The sequence below is a fragment of the Phalacrocorax carbo genome, chromosome 1 (genome assembly GCF_963921805.1).
Source record: "Phalacrocorax carbo chromosome 1, bPhaCar2.1, whole genome shotgun sequence".
Lineage (NCBI taxonomy): Eukaryota > Metazoa > Chordata > Aves > Suliformes > Phalacrocoracidae > Phalacrocorax > Phalacrocorax carbo.
In genome coordinates this window covers 81,544,425-81,564,462 of record NC_087513.1, presented here as the reverse complement: position 1 = coordinate 81,564,462, position 20,038 = coordinate 81,544,425, and the positions used below count along the sequence as shown (strand labels likewise).

The 20,038-nt window shown below is 44.5% G+C and overlaps 1 protein-coding gene across 1 annotated transcript; it reads left to right on the top strand.

Annotated features, from left to right (window-relative positions):
- The first annotated feature begins 2,623 nt into the window (after nt 1–2,623).
- Nucleotides 2,624–7,006, top strand: LOC104048900 (gastrula zinc finger protein XlCGF7.1-like). Its single transcript, XM_009509482.2, has 3 exons — nt 2,624–3,278; nt 4,830–4,931; nt 5,011–7,006. Exons 1-3 carry the CDS (start codon nt 2,924–2,926, stop codon nt 5,316–5,318), a joined length of 765 nt encoding a protein of 254 aa, XP_009507777.2. The 5' UTR covers nt 2,624–2,923; the 3' UTR covers nt 5,319–7,006.
- The last annotated feature ends 13,032 nt before the right edge of the window (nt 7,007–20,038 follow it).

The window sequence follows — 20,038 nt, the reverse complement described above, 5'->3', positions numbered from 1 at the left end:
GGACGGGCGGCAATGGCCGGGGAAGACGGCCCCGAGGCTGCCGGCGTCGCAGAGCAGCCCTGGCCGGCCGGGCCCGCCGCCCTGCCCCGGCTCCCCCGGCCTCACGCCGGCGGGGTGGGGAGGGCGCACCGCCTCCCGGTGCCCCCTGCTGCCGTACCGTCCCCAGGCAGGGCCAGCGGCGGGCCTGGGGAAGCGCAGAGCCCGAGCCCCCGGCGCAGCAGCCGGCCCGGGAAGCCGCAGGAGGGATGGTAGGGGTCTGGGGCAGCTGCTGGGGACGGGGCCAGGCTCACCCGGCGGCCCAAAAGCAGGGCTGGGGTAGGGGCAGGCTGAAGTGCTGCTCGGGGACGGGCGGAGCGCCTCTGGAGGGAAGGGGGAAGCTCTGAGCTGGCGGGGGCACAGTAAAGGCTGAGAAGAAGCACGAATACTTGAGGCTGAGAGGAGTGGCATCTCTGTCAGGAGCCGGAGCAGCCCCCGGGCAGGGCTCGGTGATGTTACGAGGGAGATTGATGTTAGATAGCATCGCTTTTTATCGCACTGGTCTCTTGATTTAAGCTCTCCAGCTTGCAAGTCACCAAACTTCAGGTCTTCCTAGCACGCTATCGCCGCTCTAGGCGGTGTTCCCTAGCGTGTGCAGCTTTGCCCCTTGTAGGCAGCCTGTGGGTACCGCCGAAATGCACCCCACCTGTGTCTGCCCCCCCCCCCCCCCCTTCTTCTATATGAGTGGGGAAGGTTCACGCTCTAGGTCTCTTCTCTGCTCTTCTTTTGTAGATGGAGCCAGTCGTAAAGCCCGAATTCTCTCTTCTCCAGGAGCCTGGGAAAAGTAGCGTTGCAGGATATGTAGGTGAGGTGTAAGCGCTGCTGGCTGAACCCCGGAGGGAAGCTTGGGGCTCCACCAAGTGGTGCTGGGGATGTTGCCTTCCTTCTCCTCCCCTGGCTGCTCTGTCCTGGGTTGATTAGGACGGTACGGGGCTGGGGCTGGGCCAAGGTCGCCAGTAGCATTTTGTGTTTCTTTCTGCTGTGGGTTTCCCAGCAGCTGTTCTAAAGTAAGACAGTACAGTTTATCTGGAGTGAAGGAAAGCTAGCACGCTTCTGGTTTTTCAGGCTTTTTCATGCATGAGGAAGGTCTGAGGGAGTTGCACAGCCACATCTGAAATGTGTGACTCCCAGCAGTAGCTCTGGATGGCAATGCAGGGTTGTTCGGTTCCTGTTTCACTGTTAAGAGACCTGGGGTCTCTGTGGGCCTCTGGGAATCATCAGCCGCTTGGCTAGAGTGAGGGAATGACTGCGTCTGTGAGAGGGAGTCTTTTTCACCCCTCTTGGGTGTAATTCTGTGATGTAAGATATGAGCGCCCACCCCACCCCCGTGCTTTTTTCTTTTATGACTTGTATTTAGATCTCGGCAGTTTGTGGCCTTGTAAATAGAGAGCATTTTGTCTCTTCAAGGGCAGGTTGTTTACAGATTTTATTCCTTGGTGTCATAGAGGTAGGACTGAAATTGCACTGCAGAGTTCTACCTTGGATGTAGAAAGCCTGGTTTTTTTGTTAGTGGAATAATTAAACTTGATGTGTTAAATGGAAGTACATGTAGTGTGAGTAACCAGATATTTTAATGCTAACTCAGAGATGCTAATGCCTAAGACCTCTATTTGAATTAATAGTAAACATCTTAAGATGCTTGTAGAAATGAAGTTCTGCTAAGTGTGCATCAGGTGATACTTATAATTCTATTGATGCTGAAGTGATGTAAATATAAAATTTAGTTAGCAGAGTAAGATAACCAAAGCTTACTGTGGGATGCATGACCATACATACTAATTTGTGAAATACATAGGTCGCATTCTTTAGGAAAGAAAGGGCCATGTTTGAATGTTTGCTGTGAGCTTCCTTGGAATGCAATTACTTTTCTTGTAGTAACAATGTAAATAAGGTGCTACATCTAGATATGAAAAAGATAGTGGTAGTTAATTGGCAATTAGTTAATATTTTTATCACTAAAAATCTAGCTCCTATGACTTCTGATGCGTGAATATACAGTATCCCTCTAATAATGACAACTGTTCTTGTGATAATTAGGGAAAAATGTGATGTGTCAACCTGTAAAAGAAGTAATTTAAAAATTTTTAGTAAATATTAACCAACTCAAGTGAGAACCTAAACCTCCCTGTTGGTTTCACCTATCAAAGGTTAAGGGGACTTTTTTGTGTTGAGCCATCCCACCCAAATGCAGAGCTTTAAAACAGAATTTTGATGCTAATTTAGCAGGCTGGAAGGCTTTTGAGCAGAGTCTGCAGGAGCAAAAAGCTAAAAGTAGATATTTTTGACGGGTAAGGCTTTTTAGCATTTTGGCAGTCTTCCTTTGCCACTCCCCGAGGGAAGAACAAGGAAATGGGGAGGTGAAGGAAGAGAAGAGGAAGGTGTCTTTACCTCTCTCTTCTTCCCTATGCCACTTTTTCTTTTCCTTGTCTTCTTGTCTCAATCTTCGTCATTTCCCTTCCTCTTTGGAAAAGGGGAATCTGGTGCAAGTTGTTGCTAGGCCTGAGAAATTCAGTTATTTTACAGGGAGCAGCTTATCTATCTTAGGGAAGGAAAAGTGTCAGATTGCTCTCTTACCTCACCAGGGGACTGCATTTTGAGTGACTATGAGGAAGAGGGAGGCGTCCCTGAAGACAGTAAGCAAGATGTACTGCCTCAGCAACCCAAAGCCCACAGCCCAGACTGTGGGGCAGCCAGTCTGCAAAGGCAGAGGCGGGCAGCTTGTAATAAACCCTCTACCCAAAGAAGAGGTTCCAGGAAACTTGTCCTTGTCGCTGATGACCAGAAACAGCATACAGAAGAGAAACCCTACAAGTGTACAAAATGCGGAAAGGGCTTCAAGGGGAGCTCCAGGCTCCTGAACCACCTGCAAACCCACACGAGAGAAAAAATGTTTGATTGTGTAGAATGTGGGAAGAGCTTTAGCAGGAAGGCCAACCTGGCAATGCACCAGAGAATCCATACGGGGGAGAGGCCTTACAAGTGCAAGGAATGTGAGAAAACTTTTAGCCGTACCTCAAACCTTATTGCTCACCGCAAAACCCATGCGAAAAAGAAAGCTGCTTTCTGCACCATGTGCAGGAAAAGCTTCAGTGGAACTGCTGCTCTCTTCCGGCATCAGAGAGTCCATACGGATGAGAAGCCCTACAAGTGTACAGAGTGTGGAAATAGCTTCCGTCTGCGGTCAAACTTCATCAAACATCAGTGGATTCATTTGAGAGAGAGACCCAGTGAACACACAGCAGGTAACTGAATTAAGATCTGTTGAGTCTTATTTCAAGCTGTACGGACTCACAGGAGATGTCAGACACTGTTCTCTATTTGTTCCTAAATGCTTCCCCCTCCTTACTGTGGATATGAGCAGGGTTTTTTGTTTGCCTCTTCCCTTCCTATATAATATATTTATCTCTGACATTTGAAGAAGTGCCATGAAAATGCCAAAGTTGAAATTTAGACATTGCCATGAAGGCTGCCTCAGATCTTAGACCTTGTCTGCAGTGGGAGGTTTCTGTTGGCCATCCCTCCTTAATACTCTTAGCATAGCATATGCTGTCAGGCAAGGTAATTGTTTAAAGTAGGGAGTTTGGATTTTGCAGTGTTCCGTGTTAGTGTAATGACCAGAAACTCTGGGATAAAACCTGACATTGTGGGGTTTTTCTGTTGTTGTACCTTTACATGGGCAGTCCTTTTATACTTGGTCAAAAATGTTTTAACTTTTAATCTTGGGTCTTCCCTAGCCACCTGTAGAATTGTTCTGGGTGTTGGGATCTTGGCCACCAGATCATGCAACAGCAGGGCAATTAAGACATGAGACCGTATGAGAAAAAGGTGTTTTGTGTGTGACATTTTTCTGGGTTTTTTTATTTGTTTGTTTTGGTTTTCCTCCTGAAAAAAATTCTGAGCTGGAGAGCCTTTCATCTTAACAATGGAAATAATAATAAAGGTATAATGATAATAGTGAAGTTAAAATGAAATGGCAAAACTGAATTCCTGAGGTAGGGTTTGAGACTGCTTGGGCCATAGATACAGAGAGGTGGCCTAGCAACTCTGCTAATGAGCCCTAAAGATGGGTCTTTACACTCCTAATGCTTCCCCACCCCCCACCCCTTTTTTTTCCTTAAGGACTTTTAATAGTTTTTTTAAGATGTAAGAGTTTATAATTCATCAGAAAAAAAAATCTCATTTTTACCCTGGCAGTTGGCCAATAATTAATATCAGGTCAGCCTAATATTATACCTGCTTCAAAAGAAAGTGTGTGATACTTATTCTGGAGTAACTATTAGCTAGTGCATCATAATAGTCGAAGCTCCATAATAAAACTGCTTTTGTGATCAAATGTATGTACAATTGACCTTGCAATTTATGGATGAGGAATGAAACTTGATTTCTGTATCTGGTATGATTTTCAAAGAAGAGGTTTACATATTTATAACTTCAGTACATTTTTACTAAATACCTAAAGTCTTATTTTTTTAACAGCTCCCTTGCTCCAGCTTTGCTTCCTCCCCAACAGCTGTGCACAGTACACCCCCACCCCCACCCCCCACCCCCCAAAAAAAAAAAAGGTATGGAGGAAGCAAGTGGAAGGTATCTTGATTGTGATAAAACCCAAGTCTGGAATGTTTTGGGGGCTATATCTGCATAGCCTTTGTTCTAGTTTGGCCCAACATGACTTGAATGAAGTTTTAAGTTTAAAATGTGGGTGAAGGGAAGGGTTGTTACTGAGCTGCCTTTTCCAGGCTGACCTAGCAATTGGTGATAAAGTGGGCTCTTGACATACACTGTCTTCCTTTTAGATGCAAACTGTTCTGAATCTACATCTCTGCATCATAAAGAAGAGCAAAGGTGTAGTGCAGAGAAACGTGAGACAGAGGACTTGAATCTTGTTCTTGAAGAGTGTAAGTATAAAAAGGCTTCTGAATTGCATGCGAAGTATTTTCACATAACAAGCATTAACATTCTCTTCTCTTTGTACAGTGAAGAAAATGAGGGAAAACATGGATATGCTTCTTCTGAATCAGCAAAGTCAGCTTCAGGTCCTGCAAGAAATTCAGAAACAACTGAATATACTCCTCCCTGGCAATGATCTCATTAATTCAAATGTCTATAGCTTAGGACTTCTGCTAGGACGGCAGGCAGCTGCAGCGGCGTCTCTTTCTTTTCCCCTTCGTAATCCCAGCAGTCTCCTCCCTGAAAATGCCAGTCTCTCATCGCAGTCACCTGCTCCTGGAATTCAGTTTAGCACTCAGCTCCCAGTCTCTCAACATCCTGCAGCTTCTACTTGATCGGCTTTGTGCTGTGAATGTGTCCAATGTAAACTAATGTGATTACTGTTTGGTACTGTTTTCCCACTCAAACCTGTGATCTCTGTGTTGTAATGTTGAAATTCTGGTCCCTGTGAAGATGCTGACCATATGCTCAGACTTGGAAAGATACATGCCTCAGATGCATCAGTAAACAGCAGTTGATCAAATCCACTGCCCGTTCATTCATTGCAGCATGCAGAAGTTTTTGGCCAGTAATATATTTTGTCAAGGCAGCTTGAGAGATCTTTATCACCAGGGTGTAAAGTGCAACATCCATGTATAAGATAATGCATAAAAGTTAAGCATATTTTTCTACCTGATATGTCTTTATTATGTACTTGAGCAACTGGATGTCTCCTAATGAGCTGAAACTGATGACAAAATCATCAGGGATGCTTTAAGCAACTCCTGTTAAGGCTGATTTGTATAGAGGTAAGCATGTTGCTTACGTGAAGGCGTTCAATTTAGCTGCACCTCTATTCCCACAATCATTTGCAAAATTTTCCTTCATTCAGGAGGCTGATTCTTAGGCCAGCATAGCTACTAAAACTACAAAAAATATTTCTGCTTTTTGTTTAAAACAACCCTCCCTGCCACCCCACCCCCCAAAAAAAAACCCCCAAACCCAATAAAACACCACCATTCAGGTCTGCCTTGCTTACTAAGGGTTTATGAGGAAAAGCCAATTGGTTTATTGGATACTTGTTCTTTTGTTCACAGGTGAACTCACTCGAGTCTGTTTTCTAGATATTCTGTCATAACCTGTTTGGATTATTACATGTTGTTGACTGTTATGTATCAGTTCATTGTGGGTAGGACTGGGGTGAATAATTACTGTTCAGAGAGGAACACGGAGAAGCTCAGGTGCACCATCCTGCAAAGTCTGTGGGGGGAAAACAATTACCACCCCCAGCCCCCACAGGACTCTGAAATGGGGCATTTTAAGTCTAGTAAGTGCAGAGTTTTAAGAAGTGTTAGCCCTTTCTACCATCTTGTTTCTGTCAGTGACGCGAGCTAGTAGCAGTGTCAGAGCCTTTGAGCTTCAAAAGTGCAAAAAAGTTAACTATGATTTACCTTTGAACAGCTGCTGGGATAAAGAAACTTTGGGGCTTGCGCCTATGCAGAATAGGCTTTCTCTTGAACTGATGTTGTGTTTGTGGGCTGTTGGTTTTGTGGGGTTTTTTTAATGATGTCTTGTTAAACGGATGCACCATTAGTAATTAATACGGTTTAGATTTTAAGAATGGGAAACAGTACTTATCTTAATGAGTTGTCTTGTTAGTGACAGCGCAGTGATGTCAGATTCTGCTCTGAAGATAAAACTGTGGGATCAGGTATGACTCTTTATGTGTGCGTGCATACAGACTGTGAAAATCACACACTGGTTTTTATTATGTCAGATTTTGTATTAGTCTTAACTCAGTAAGATATTCATTTAAGCCAAATCGAGTGGCCTTAAAGGGCATTCCTTCAGTGTCGTCAACTGTACTGAAATGTTTGGGGCTTATTTTCCATCAGTTGAGTATATCAGAGTCATGTGGCTCTAGACTTAAGAGCTCCAGTAAGAGTTGCTAATGTTCTATGGAATCTTTGCGGTACTGTTCATAACTTCTTGGATGTTTTAATTTCATTTTGCTTAGAAGCAGAATCACCTCTTCAAAGCAGTTGTTAAAGTTTGTATTTTAGTGGTTTTTAAGTTGTTCAGTATTAAAACGTTGCATTTTTGTTAGAAATGAATCTTTGCTGAGCTTCTGTTCTTTGTAAAAAAGCATCAGTGCTTAGACTTTGATATCTGAACTGGAGTTCAGTTAGTCTGATGTGTGTGCCTTCCCCAGCTCCTTCTGCTTTTCTCCTGTCTTCCCCTTTCGCTGCATTAGGCATCTCCTAAGTGTGGAAGTGTGCTACTTCTGCAATTTAGACCAGGCAGGAGGAATCTCTTACTTGAGGGCTTAGGAAGGATTTTTGCCTGTGGGGAGGGAGTTTGTATACGATGTTTCTGTTTGTAGCAGATACAAACTGCTCCTGAGCCTGCCAAACCTAAGGTGAGCTACATCCTTCTGTGTTGGTGTTCTCTGATACGTATGTTGGGTCCTATCTGAACTGAACACTGAACTTTATCCTCAAGTCTTGAAATACCTCTGAACTGCAAGTATACTGGGGACTGAAGGCAGTGTTGATATAGAGGACCACAAGAAACCCATCATGCTTCCTACTTTGGGTGAGAGTAGATGCCAGAAGTTCTTCTCCTATCCTCTCAAGCACTTAAGTAGTTCTGAAAAGCACCTCTGATGCTAAAAATACACCAATTCCTAGGTGGGGTGGGGCTTGGGGGCTTCTTGCCCATGTTGGAAGGTATCTAGAATGCTTCTTGCCTCCGTTTCTTCCTTGCAGTGCTCTGGCAATGATGTAAAAGGGTGCGTTGGGCAATATCTGATAGCTTGCCAGGGATACTGGAGAGCTTTGCAGTGTCTCTGAATATGTAAGAGGATACCACAGATGCTCTCCTGGCAAACTTAGTCTGTGGCCTGTGCAGGTGTATTTGATATTGTAGACTGGACAGTGTAGACAAGTGAAAGGTAATCTGGAGGAGATGCGACCTTCTCTGACAACTGTCAAGTCAAAGGATTGGAGATTTAGTGTCATAAATCATGTCCATTTGCTTCTCTAAGGCATGTTTAAAAAAAAAATCTGTACACAAGTAAAGGGTTGGAAGTCATCCCTCAGAATCTTGGAGTTCTGCAGGCAGGAAAACATAGTCCTTTTTACAGTCTGCTTTCGGAAGAAGTCTATTAAAACATCCTGGTTTTAGCCATATGAAGGAATGGGAATCTAAGATCACGTTTGTTTATTTGCATTCTGTTTTAAGCTATAGTAGCTCAGGAGCTTGGCACCAGTGAAAAATGTATTTGTAAATACAAGTGTTCTCACTGCTTTAGAGCTGCTCTTTTGACAAACTGTAAATGACTTGCTCAAGGCCTATTAGAGGTGGGGATTTGATATTTCTGCCACCTCAACCTTCGTTGATTAACTTGTGTGACTCTGCTCCAATCTTACTGCTCCAGTCCTGCAACGATTTCTTGTTTTCCCTTAAGCTTTTGGTTTTTTTTTTTTTTGTAAAATAACGTGGTAGTTGCATGACATCAAGCAAGAAATCGATACAAATCAAAATTCAATGCCTAGAAGGGGTCAGTGCTGTTTCTGGTAAAGTATTGGAGCAGAGCTGCCATGGGTGTGAAGACCTTAGAGAGTCACTGAGCCCTGAGAAGAGGGGTGTTGTGTTGGAGTTTAGAGACATTCTTCTCTTGTGCCAGAACTGCTCTTTGGTGAAGTCCACTGCCATATCACCAGTGACACTAGTACCTGCAAGAAGGAGCATGATCACTGGTCAGGCTTGTGCTGAGTGAGTAATCCCGCTGCATGGTCACGGGTGGTATGAATACTGTTGTCAGTGCAGTGGAGAGCAGCACCTAGCTGACCTAAATGTGCCTCTGGCCCTCTTTTGTGCAGGAAGGTATGAAATAGGTGACAAGAAGAATGAGAGACTCTGGGTAGGATTGTAACAGATGCAGAGAGATAAGGGCAAGAAAAGTACCAAATATTGATAATTTTAAAAATCCAACTAATTATGGGAAACAATGTCTTTCTATTTGGTCTTCTGGCAGCTTTCTTCACTGTGGGACAGCTCAAGAACAATCTCTGTTCTCTGATGCTTATTCTGGACTATTTTGGGACAATTGTTGGCCTCTTCTTTATTAAGTTGCATTTGTAGACTACCAGTACCATATTAATCCTTCAATCCTGTTATCAGCTTCCCTACCAGCAAGTGGACTCGCTGCACCTCCTGCAATCTTAGCATGTTGTCTTCCTCCAGGTATTTGGAAATTACAATCCTCAGGTAAGTAAAGATGATGGCAAATCCTCAAATGTGCTAAATTCCTTCTGGATGCAGTTACATAACAAGGGCAAAAAATATAGGTTTAGCCCCAGTGGTAACAGTTTTCTGGAATAATTATTAAGAATTTACTCCACAACTTGTTAACAGTACTCTCACTGATTTAATTCGTGTAATCTGTTATTAAGGTCAGTGAATAACTTTCACCAGCATTACACGATACCTTGGTGACTTCTCTGGAAATCAGAAATAATGTTAACGCTAACCTCATATCATTGCGTGTCTAAGTTTTACTTGTATTATTCAAACTGGATATTTTTCACCATACTTAGTATCATGCTCAGTAATAGTTTTCTGACAAAAGCAATGGTTTTTGTAGGTGACACTTAGATTTTTGCATTATCTGAAGAAGAGAGCTTTGTTAGTCCATGTGAACTATGCTCCAAGAAAGACATGCCAAAGTAGGTGCCAGATCATCTTGAGCATGTTCTTCAGTCTTATTTTCTCCAAGATTCCTCAAGAACTCCAACACTTTTGTCTTTGTTGGTGTCTGTCTTAGGGGTTCATAGAGGGCTTTTGCTGCTGTCCTTAGGGTGTGTTTTTTTTTCTTGAGTTACTGGACTTGATTTTGCCTTTATGAACAGGATGCAGGATATGCATAAGAACTCCACTAAATTTGGCAGAATCTTCTCAGCATTAAGCTATTGTAGGAGGAAGGCAATGCCTGTCTTATGTTACTATGTAACTTATTATTCTTTATACATATTCTAGCTAGGTGTTACAGTGCCTTACTGCTGTTCTTGCTACACCAGAACTAGCAACTGGTTTGCCCCCTTTTTTCTAAACTCTACAATCACTTAATAAAAACGGTAGTTTTGAAGAGAGCCATTCTTTACAGATCTGTAAAAAATCAGGACAAATGAAGCAAATCTGGGCAAACATGCATATTCTTTGTGTGCACAACAAAGCAAAGAAAGGAAGTGAGGGAAGAAATAGGAGAAGGCAGTGTAGGAAGAGCAGCCTCAAGAAGCCTCAGCTGTATTGAGAGAAACAGAAGAGATGTATATTGCATCCAGGCAGCTGAAGGAGGAAAGTATGACTATAAAATAGTTGCCCAGCCTGTAATATATACATTATGCCTGCACCAATAGCTCCATGTAGGTAGCCTCTCTCCTGCAGGAGAGTTCAAACTGTAGAAGGCAGCACTGTAAGAAAGCCCTGGTGCTTTCAGCCTGCATCCATTTCCCCTATTCCTGGCAGCCTCTTCCTGGTTCCCTTAGCTGAGCAAGCAATCTTAATGCCTGGCCTATCCTTTAGGGTCCCACCAGTCCTCCCACAGTTCACTTGCCCCTTGTGTCCTTCCCCTGTGGCATCGTAGCCTGGGTGGTGGCCCACAGGTACCTCTTCCTATGCTGGGGCTGGCTTTGGAAGCACGTTTCAGTGGGAAAAGCTCTTCATTATGAGAACAGGAACAGCTGGGAACAGAAATACTCTGTGGGGGTGCAGAGGTCTGTGGTTTAAACCTGTCTCAGCCTGGGTATTAAAAAGTGTGCAGAAAACACTTCCAGTGGAGGACAAGTAGTCAGAGTTTTCAGTGTTCATTGCAACATGAAAATCACATCCTTTCTTCCTCAGGACTGTTCAGGAAATCCTGAGGATTTAACTTGTGAGGGTTCTAGCCATGAAGCATGGACAGCTGAGAGTTACTTAAAGTTAGGTGTTGTAGTAGGCCATTGGCAGGATTTTATGCATTTAGTTAGTGCTTGGATCCATCTGGTTTTGCTTTTTTTCCTGCTGACTTGGTTTCTGTACTTGGAGACCTACTGCTTTCTGAGTAGAGCTCTCTGGCAGCTGAAGAATTATTTGTAAATACCAACGTAGTGAAGACAACTCTCTTGCCAGCTTTTTCCCTCCAGGCGTGTAGATCTTAAGAATACTCTGTAGCTCCTCTTTCAATAATAAGGCCTAATTATTATCATTTAAGTGTCTTTGAATGCAGATTTTAAGAATTCTAGTTTCACTACTCTGAGGGCAAATATTGAAGACCTATTTAAAAGACTTCCAAACAGATGTCTCTTTTTCTTTAAAGTTTACATATTCATATAAATCAAAACTGTTAGAAAAAAATTAATTTAAATTAATTCCTGTTGGAATGCGAAGAGGTTTCAAAATCTGACTGATTTCTTCTAGCATGTCTCCCTGAAGGCTCAGCAATTGTCCTGAGAGTTTGAAGCCCTCTAGCTCAGAGATGCATATTCGGATGTTCTTCTGTCTTATGTTGGCCTCTTCCAATCTGTCCAAATTTATCTTTAGATCCTCCTTCCCTGGTTATATTATCTTCCTTTCCACATCACTCAGATTCCCGTCTTGGCTCCCCAAGGCAGCTTTGGGGTCCTTATCTTCACTTAGAAGGTAATAAGGAATTTAAATTCTTAATTGCTCCTGAAGCCGATGGTTGCAGCAGCTGGAGGGGAGGGAAGGTGAGCATGTGCTTGGATACTGACAGAAGTCTTGGTGCAATTATCACAGCATAGAGGCAGCTGAAGTGGGTTAATGCATTGCCCTGTCCCTCTCCTAGGAGGCAATTAAGTGCCAAAATCTATCTGGAAGACAGTGAAGGCTAGATGCATCCTTGATTGAGGACCTGGGCTTCCTTTCTAATCTAGCTGCCTCTGTGCATTGGGAGGCTCAGCACCATTTTGTACCAGCACAGCTGAAGTGGTACAGCTTCCTGGAGGAGAAGAGTCTATACTGAGGCTATGTTTGAGATGTCAGATGGCCTACATTGCTATTCAGTTGCTGAACAAGCCCCTTATGTCTCTGTTGCTCATTCTGAGAACTTGTCTTGCAAGGATGTGTTGACAGGTCTTTTTGTATGAGGCAGCTGAAATCAGTGACAGACGACTTTCATTTTTGCTGGTAGCACTCACACAGGATCCCAAATGGTGTAAAACATGCTCCATTTTGCCACTTCAGCTCTGCCCTTCAGCAGGGTTGCGTGTGCGTAGCTGTGGCATGCTGCTAACAAAGCAACTTGTAGTGGTCAAGCTTCTGCTCACTGAGTAACTAGCTACAGGTTTTGCTTTTGCCTGTTGCTGAAAGTACTTGGTCCTCATATTTGTTCATTACTCTGGTTTACCATTAGTTTAGCGGGTCCCTCTCTTCTACTTCTCATCAGTTCCAAACCAACCTTCTGTGTCACTTGCTTGTTGCTGTGTTTTTCCCTTGTAGTATTTAGTCTGTAAGGTTCCCAGAACGTGCTTAAACAACAGGTCCAAATAAATAATTGTTGACCATAATGATAAGGTTTTAGAGGCTGTTTTCTTCATCTTTTGTTCACATGAAATTACTTCTATTGTTATTTCTCCTTTTTATATTCTGTATGAATCCATGCCTGATGAAATCTTTAAAATAATAACTTCAAGGTAAAAATGCATTAATTTACAGTAGCCTCTTGGAACCAGGCACAACTGAAAGAAACAGGAACAAATAAATCAATAATCTAATAGCAAGGATTGTCCCTTGTAGTATCACCCTGAAAGCAAATAGATCCTTTCCCAAAGACCAATTATATTTTAGCAACTGAAATTAGCATAGAGGTAGAGCTGAAGGAACTGAAGCTTCAGTTAGGGATGTTTGGACAGTTGCTAGGAATCTAGAACCTTAAACAGGCAGAGTAAATATCCTTGATAATAATCTTTCATCTGCAACACATTCCTCTTGCTTGTGTGTGGTGGTGGGGTGTTTGGTTTTGTGGGGGTTTTGTGGTTTGTTTTGTGGCTGCAATTCAGAAGGACTTAGTGGGGCTATGGGAATGGGTTATTGGGAACACCATTAAATGAAAAAAATGCAAATGCAAAGTTTTGCACCTGGGTTGGACTATCCCCATACAACATCCATTATCATAGTATCTTGAGAATTTCTGTAAAATAGACTTGGAGAAGACATTGTCCAAACTCTAGGAGACAAGCTGTTGCAGCAACCCATTTTGGTAGTTCTGGCACAGTCATTACTGATGCTGGGATCCTTAACTCAGAGGATCATTGCCTAGACCTGGGCAGGGATGTAATAATTCTGGGGCTATTGCTGGAAGTGCTGTGGGCTACAGAAAATTCTTGACTGACTCAGCGCCCCCCCCCCCCCCCCCCCCCCCCAAAGGAGGAGCATGCCCCTTCTCTCTTCTCCCATGTTAGGGGATGGTGCGCTGCTAGCCCTGGAGGCTCAACATGTTTGGAGAACATTAATTGTCTGGGTAATTCAACAGCACAGTGACGGAAAACCAGCGGGAGACAGGCACCATCCGATGATGATCATCAAGTCTCGTTTATTGGCAATTAGCAAATATCTTTTATACCGTTCGTAAATTAGCTCATACCTATTTGCAAAAGCATAGCTCATCCTTGGCTGGGAGGTAGATGCCAACTCCTCCCATGCTTATCTCTTGTGTTCAGCCTTGCAATTAGCAGTTACTTGTTTCTCACACTCCTTTACCGGTCAACAACAGCTGGGCCCAAGGTCGCTCCGACCCTGAGCCTGTCCTTCTACTTCAATGCCCGCTTTCTGCTAGCCGTTCCTGGGCTAGAGTTTCCCACATCTCCCCCTTTTTCTTTTGTTCCTTGAGAAAGGAACACGGCACTCATACTTCTTTCCATCATTCGTTGCATACATTGCGATATACAAGGGACACACATTAATATAATAATAAACAGTATAAATATTATTAATCCCATCTGCAAAATACTCTTGATCCCATTGCCAATGCCCCATCCATTAAACAAGCTGTTAAACCAATGCCATGGATCATCCTGTCTTACAGAGTCTACATCTAGTAATAAGTCAGATAATGCCTTTGATGTGGCATTTGTTTGCTTAGCTAGCCAACACCCTAGCTTGTTTAATGTCGTGAGGCTTTGAGCAACACCAACTCCAGGAGCCAAGAAGGAAACAGCTATGATCTTTGTAGGATTCCAAAATTCAGCTGTAGAGTCACAGTTATCCTCAAACTTATGAGTGCTCCTTTCGCTTCTCATCTTTCTATGATGTTGATAAATCATTGAAGTGTTAGGGGTAAGAAACGTTAGGCGACCTATAGAGCAAGGCCCTCCCTTTATATGTGACGGGATGCCAGGCCAAGCCCAATCTCCACAAATTAAAAACAAACCTGCAGGTAGCGCAATAGGCATATTGTTAGAGCGTGATATATTTACAGAGGTATAGTTACACCAAGCAGTAGCATTAAGAGAGCCCGCAAGGGCAAGCTCTTGTGGTTCTGGGCCTACGGGGAGTACATCATCCCAGATATCATACTCAACAAACAGCGAAGGGGCGTCACGCCACTTAAAGGGAAGCTTCCGAGTTATATTATGCTGCTGTTGCAGCTCCGCTACGGACTGAGTAAAAGTCATAAAGGTTGCATTACTTAAAGGCACCCCAATAAGACATGTGATAAATGGGGAGTCGGGCGTTGCTAGGCTGGCACAAAAGCTAGTTGTATTCAATGATCTAGCTAGCGTGACCCAGATATTTTCTCGTGGGTCAAAAACGTTAGGCACAAAGGCAGTGCTACATACACTTAAAAGGGCTAATACCCATAATTTCTGTTCAGCAGAGCTCATTATCAGTCCGCCTTGTATTCTCGGTCGAAACCAGACCAAACCTCGGGCGCTATGCACCCTCTGGGACCTTTGTTCCTCCTGGACCGTGGTTATTCACTGGTGAGTGCTGCACAGCGCTCCTCTGGGTTCCTTCCGCTGATCCCAACCGTTCAGGTGCCGCTTCGGCTGGTGCCGCGGTGGGCAACTGTTCTGCGTCGCGCTGTGTGGGGGAGGTGGCGGGTCTGGCACATCTAGCTGGAATCCATTGCGGCCCTGTAGGGGTAGAAACACAGAGATACCCCCTCCCCCAATATAAAACCTCCACAGGCCCTGACCATACACCCGTATGCGGGTCTTTGTATTTGACCCAAACTCGGGGTAGCTCCCGTTCGTCTTTTTTCTGTCTATAGTGAACGATGACAGCAGGCACTCCCTCAGAGCCAAATACACACAAATAGTTTAACACAAACAGTGCTTTTACCAGCCGCTCCTGCGGGTCTTTTATATCTGCATACTTTTGAACATAGGTTTTCAGCAACCCATTAGCTCGTTCCACTATTGCTTGACCCGTTGGGTTGTGAGGGATACCTGCAATGTGTTGTACTGACGCACCCACGCAGGAGGGTTATCGTGTTCTGCAAATAGGCATAAGTGATTTAATACAAACAAAACTTTTGCACAAACAAAACTTTTACCATTCCAACACCCTTATCTTCTCCCCCTTTTTCTTTTTGCACTGAGTAAGTGCACCCAAAATGTGAGTAGAACCATGGAGTATGGTGAGATCGATGGGGAGATCGGGGTCCAGGCGGTCTACTGCTCTCTGGACGATCTCGGAGCTAAGACGTTGTATCATAGTGTGTTGTTCAGCAGTCGGTCGGACCGGTGTGGCAGGGTCAGTGCCCTTGAACATTGGGCGAAAAACTGAGAGTCACTGATGCGCCACCCAAGGTATTTCCATACCGATGAACGTTGAACCTTCTCTGCTGCTATTACTAGGTCGTGTAGCTGGAGCTGTTGCTGTAAATATAATTCTTGCTGTGCTGAGAAAGGTTGTACTTGCGCAAACAAGATGTCATCCATGTAATGGTAAATTATAGTGTCCGGCCATTGCTGCCTCACTTCTTTCAATGCAGCATCTACGAAGAGTTGACACAGAGTAGGGCTATTCTGCATGCCTTGTGGCAATACTGTCCATCCGAAGCGTAAGTCAGGACCCTCTCTGTTGATTGCCGGTAATGTAAATGGAAATCGCTGGGTATCCTAGGGATGCAGCTTTGTAGTAAAAAAGCTGTCCTTTAAGTCGATAATTAGTAAATGCCAGTCAGTTGGTAGCATGGCTGGATTTGGAAGGCTAGGCTGTAAAGCCCCCATCGCTTGCATTTGCTGATTTACTGCCCGTAGATCATGTAACAGCTTGAGATGTCCTTGATCTAATTGTTGTTTTATTAATATATGGGCTTGTTGTAGACTTTCCCGTTTGAGCGGTCACTGCCCGACCCATACTGGCTCTGCTGTGAGCCATGTCAGTGGGATTGGGAAAGTCCATGTGGCAGTGACCCTCTTTGGTTACTGTTGAGAGTTTTTGGCTGGACCCAATGGGGCGAGAGCGGCACAAACTTGTTGCTGAACGTGTACCATTCCCTGCCCAACTTCCCTCAATGCTTCAACTAACATAGCTTGGGGGCCGGGAGGTACCCGACTCATGCGTTCAAGCATCACCTCAATGCCTGCGTCTAGGGGAAGTGTAATTAAAATGCTTTTAGTAGCATGGTTGGAGTTTTCCATAACACATTGACGCAGCAATGGGCCCTTCATAAAAATTTTCCAATCAAGAGGATTATGGTGTGCTAATAAATTTTGATTGTTAGCAGGGTCCGGTTGATAGATGACAGGGAAAGCCTGAGCTAACAAATCGGCGGTCTCTAGGTCCCCGTTCTGTAATGCCTCTAACCCGATTTTTCGCCAGTCAACCTGGCTACACACAGCAGGCACAGAACGGTGACTAGACGTGCTCGGCTTATTTTCCTTCACCGGAGAGACTACATCACATAAATTTTCAATATCTTCACCTCCCTTTCCCAAGCTTATTCCTCCTCCGCTAGTTTCTACAGATGTAGATTTATCAGGGGCGGGAGGGGGGGGAATAAGGGGTTTTCGAGGTACGACAACTGGGATCCCCGAGAAGGGAGGAGAGAGATTGTCTAAGCCAATTCCAATCTTTCCAGCATTGGGGTCACAGCTGTCTAGCCGATCAGAGGCGGCTGTTGCTAATCTTTTTTCAGTTTTATATTTTTTCATACAGTTAATCACTTCCCGCCAAGGTTTCATTAACTTTTCCGCTGTCTTATCGTCATCTATCACCAAATCCCACAAACAATCATCATAGGCTCTCCCTTGTTTTATTCCCATATAAAAGGGGATCTCTCCTGTATCCTTAACCTTAGTCATAGCTGCTCGAGCAACTCTCATCGCTTCTCTACACTTCTCTGGTCCCAATAAAACCTGTGCCTCCGTTCTAAAGAACGCTTCCAGTCCTAACAGTTCATCCAAGGTAACGCCTTGAAGGGGATCTCCCGGTGCCCTCTGGGTTGCAGCTGACACCTGTGCCTCAGCTTGCCAGTGAGCCTCCCACAGCAATCTTTGGTGTGGCGAAAAAATCAACTCGGCGAGCCCTTTAATATCGGCAGGCAACAAGACATGTGCAGTGAACAGATAGTCCAGCATTTGTCTTACAGGCTCACTCGATACTCCGAACTGACTAACAGTGAACCGTAATTGGGACAATAATTTCCAGTCTAACGCAGTAATCTCCGCCTGCAGTCCTCCCCCGGGATTCGGTCTATAAATTACCGGAAAAGCGAGAGTACCACCGGCTTCAACTAGTTCAGGATCACCCTTTTCTGCCCCCTCCTGTGCTAATGCCGCCCATGCCCCTCGCCGCTCCCGTGCAATGGCTTCTGCTAAGTCAGATTCCGCTCCAGGCATCGGCTCATGGCCTAGGCCGGGAGCCGGTACCGTTGCGGGCTGGTTATTCGCAGTAGCGGGAGTTGCGGGTGACGAGGGCAAGTTTGAGGGGTCTGCCGGCCCAGGGGGCAGGTAGACAGTTGAAACCGCAGGCGGGCCCGGGGAGCTAAGTCCCCAGTCTGAGCCGTAGCTCCGATTTCGCTCTTGAGCTGAGACAGCTTGCTGCACAGCTCGCTTTTCTGCTTGTATCTGCAATAACTCGTTATGTACTACCTTCCATAGCTTACTCATTTTCTTGGCAGTTTTATCTTCCTCTAACACCGCCTCCCACAAACTGTCCCTCACCTTTCTCCACTCTGCCAGCTCATGCACCGTATGTGGGTTTACAAAGTGTCCCTTCTCGCATCCCCAGCTTATCAACAACGGTAGTTCTTTACGTAAATCTATACCCTTAATGTTACACCTCTCTAAAAGAGATGTAAAGAAATCATATGCTGCTTGCCTCTCCATTGTGCTCGTCGGCGCCGTTGCAGCTCCCAAGGTCTCGGCAGCACGTATCGGCTGAGCCCACCTATGTGGTCGCCCAGGGCACGCAGACTGAGCCCACCTATGTGGTCGCCCAGGGTACGCAGACCAGCTGCGCTGTCTGTTTTGCCGTCCCTCTGCTTGCAGGACCCGAACCCTACGCTGGACCGTCCGTGGTATCACGTCGGAGTCACCATTTGACGGAAAACCAGCGGGAGACAGGCACCATCCGATGATGATCATCAAGTCTCGTTTATTGGCAATTAGCAAATATCTTTTATACCGTTCGTAAATTAGCTCATACCTATTTGCAAAAGCATAGCTCATCCTTGGCTGGGAGGTAGATGCCAACTCCTCCCATGCTTATCTCTTGTGTTCAGCCTTGCAATTAGCAGTTACTTGTTTCTCACACTCCTTTACCGGTCAACAACAGCTGGGCCCAAGGTCGCTCCGACCCTGAGCCTGTCCTTCTACTTCAATGCCCGCTTTCTGCTAGCCGTTCCTGGGCTAGAGTTTCCCACAGCACAGATCCTGGGGACATACCTACTCTTAGAGGTAAGAAGCTCCGAAGATATTCTGAAATGCAATTCAAAAAGACCTCTGGGACAGTGCTTTCTAGCTGGGTCCTGGTGGATGTTTGCATTTGTGAATTAAGGGTTGTGTCCTTATTTCCCAGTCCCACAGGCCCACCTTTGCTGTGACAACCTTTTTTTGCCCTGTGGAATAATGTCTGAGCTTTGCAGGCTCGCTCTCTGTGTACAAACAGTGCCATGATATGGCTATATGGTGGGTATATCCTGCAGCTGAGCAATTAGTGCTAAGTCCCTTCTGCTTTTAGTAGTAGCCACTCCTTGGTGCTGCTCTAAACCAAGGTTATTGTTTTGTCAGACTTCTGGTTTTCAGGGCATTTCCCTTTATTTGTCAGGATTAAGTGATTTGTGGAGGATGTGACTTGTTTTATGGCAGTCTTAGGTGCTGCTCACTGTTCCAGCTTCTCCCAGTCCCATTCTGCAGTGGCTAATTCTCTGTGTGCTTTAGAGGATCTAGGTAGCCCATTCAGGGTTGCACATACTACTTTGCAATAAAACTGGATTATTTTCCCTGGACTTCATAGTCTACGATATAGAAGTTAATGAGCTTGTTGCATTGGACACTATCGATTGTCAGTAGACCTTTATGCAGCATCTGTATATACACTCCTGGAGCCGCTCAAATAAATCACATTCAAGAAAGGTCTGTTCTCCTTTCAGTGAAAAGCAAAGCCTAGATTAATTAGCTTCGACATGTCTGAAGTTGGTGAAATGATTAATATTCCCAGTATCTAGATTAATTTAGCCTGTAGGTACTGCAGTAATAAGAGTCATAGAACAAGGAATAAAGAAATGAATTATTTTGTTGGCCTAGCAGAATCTGAACTGTGTGGCATGGTAGCTTGTAAGACCACACATAAGTAATAGAGGAGCAAAAAAGATCTTGAGGAATTTTCTCATTCATCCATCAGGTTTACTGCAGAAACCAGTGGTTCTTCATGCAAAAATAGTACAAAAGTAATTAAAGAGCCTGTCGTAATTCATCAGTTGGATAGAAAGCTTTGGTATGACATTTTATAATTTTAAATTCTTGAGTCTGGAAAATTAACAATGTTCATTTATATAAAATCCTTTCAAAACTATCTCTGAAATTAGCCTAAAGTGTCCATATTAGATATACATCCAAGTATT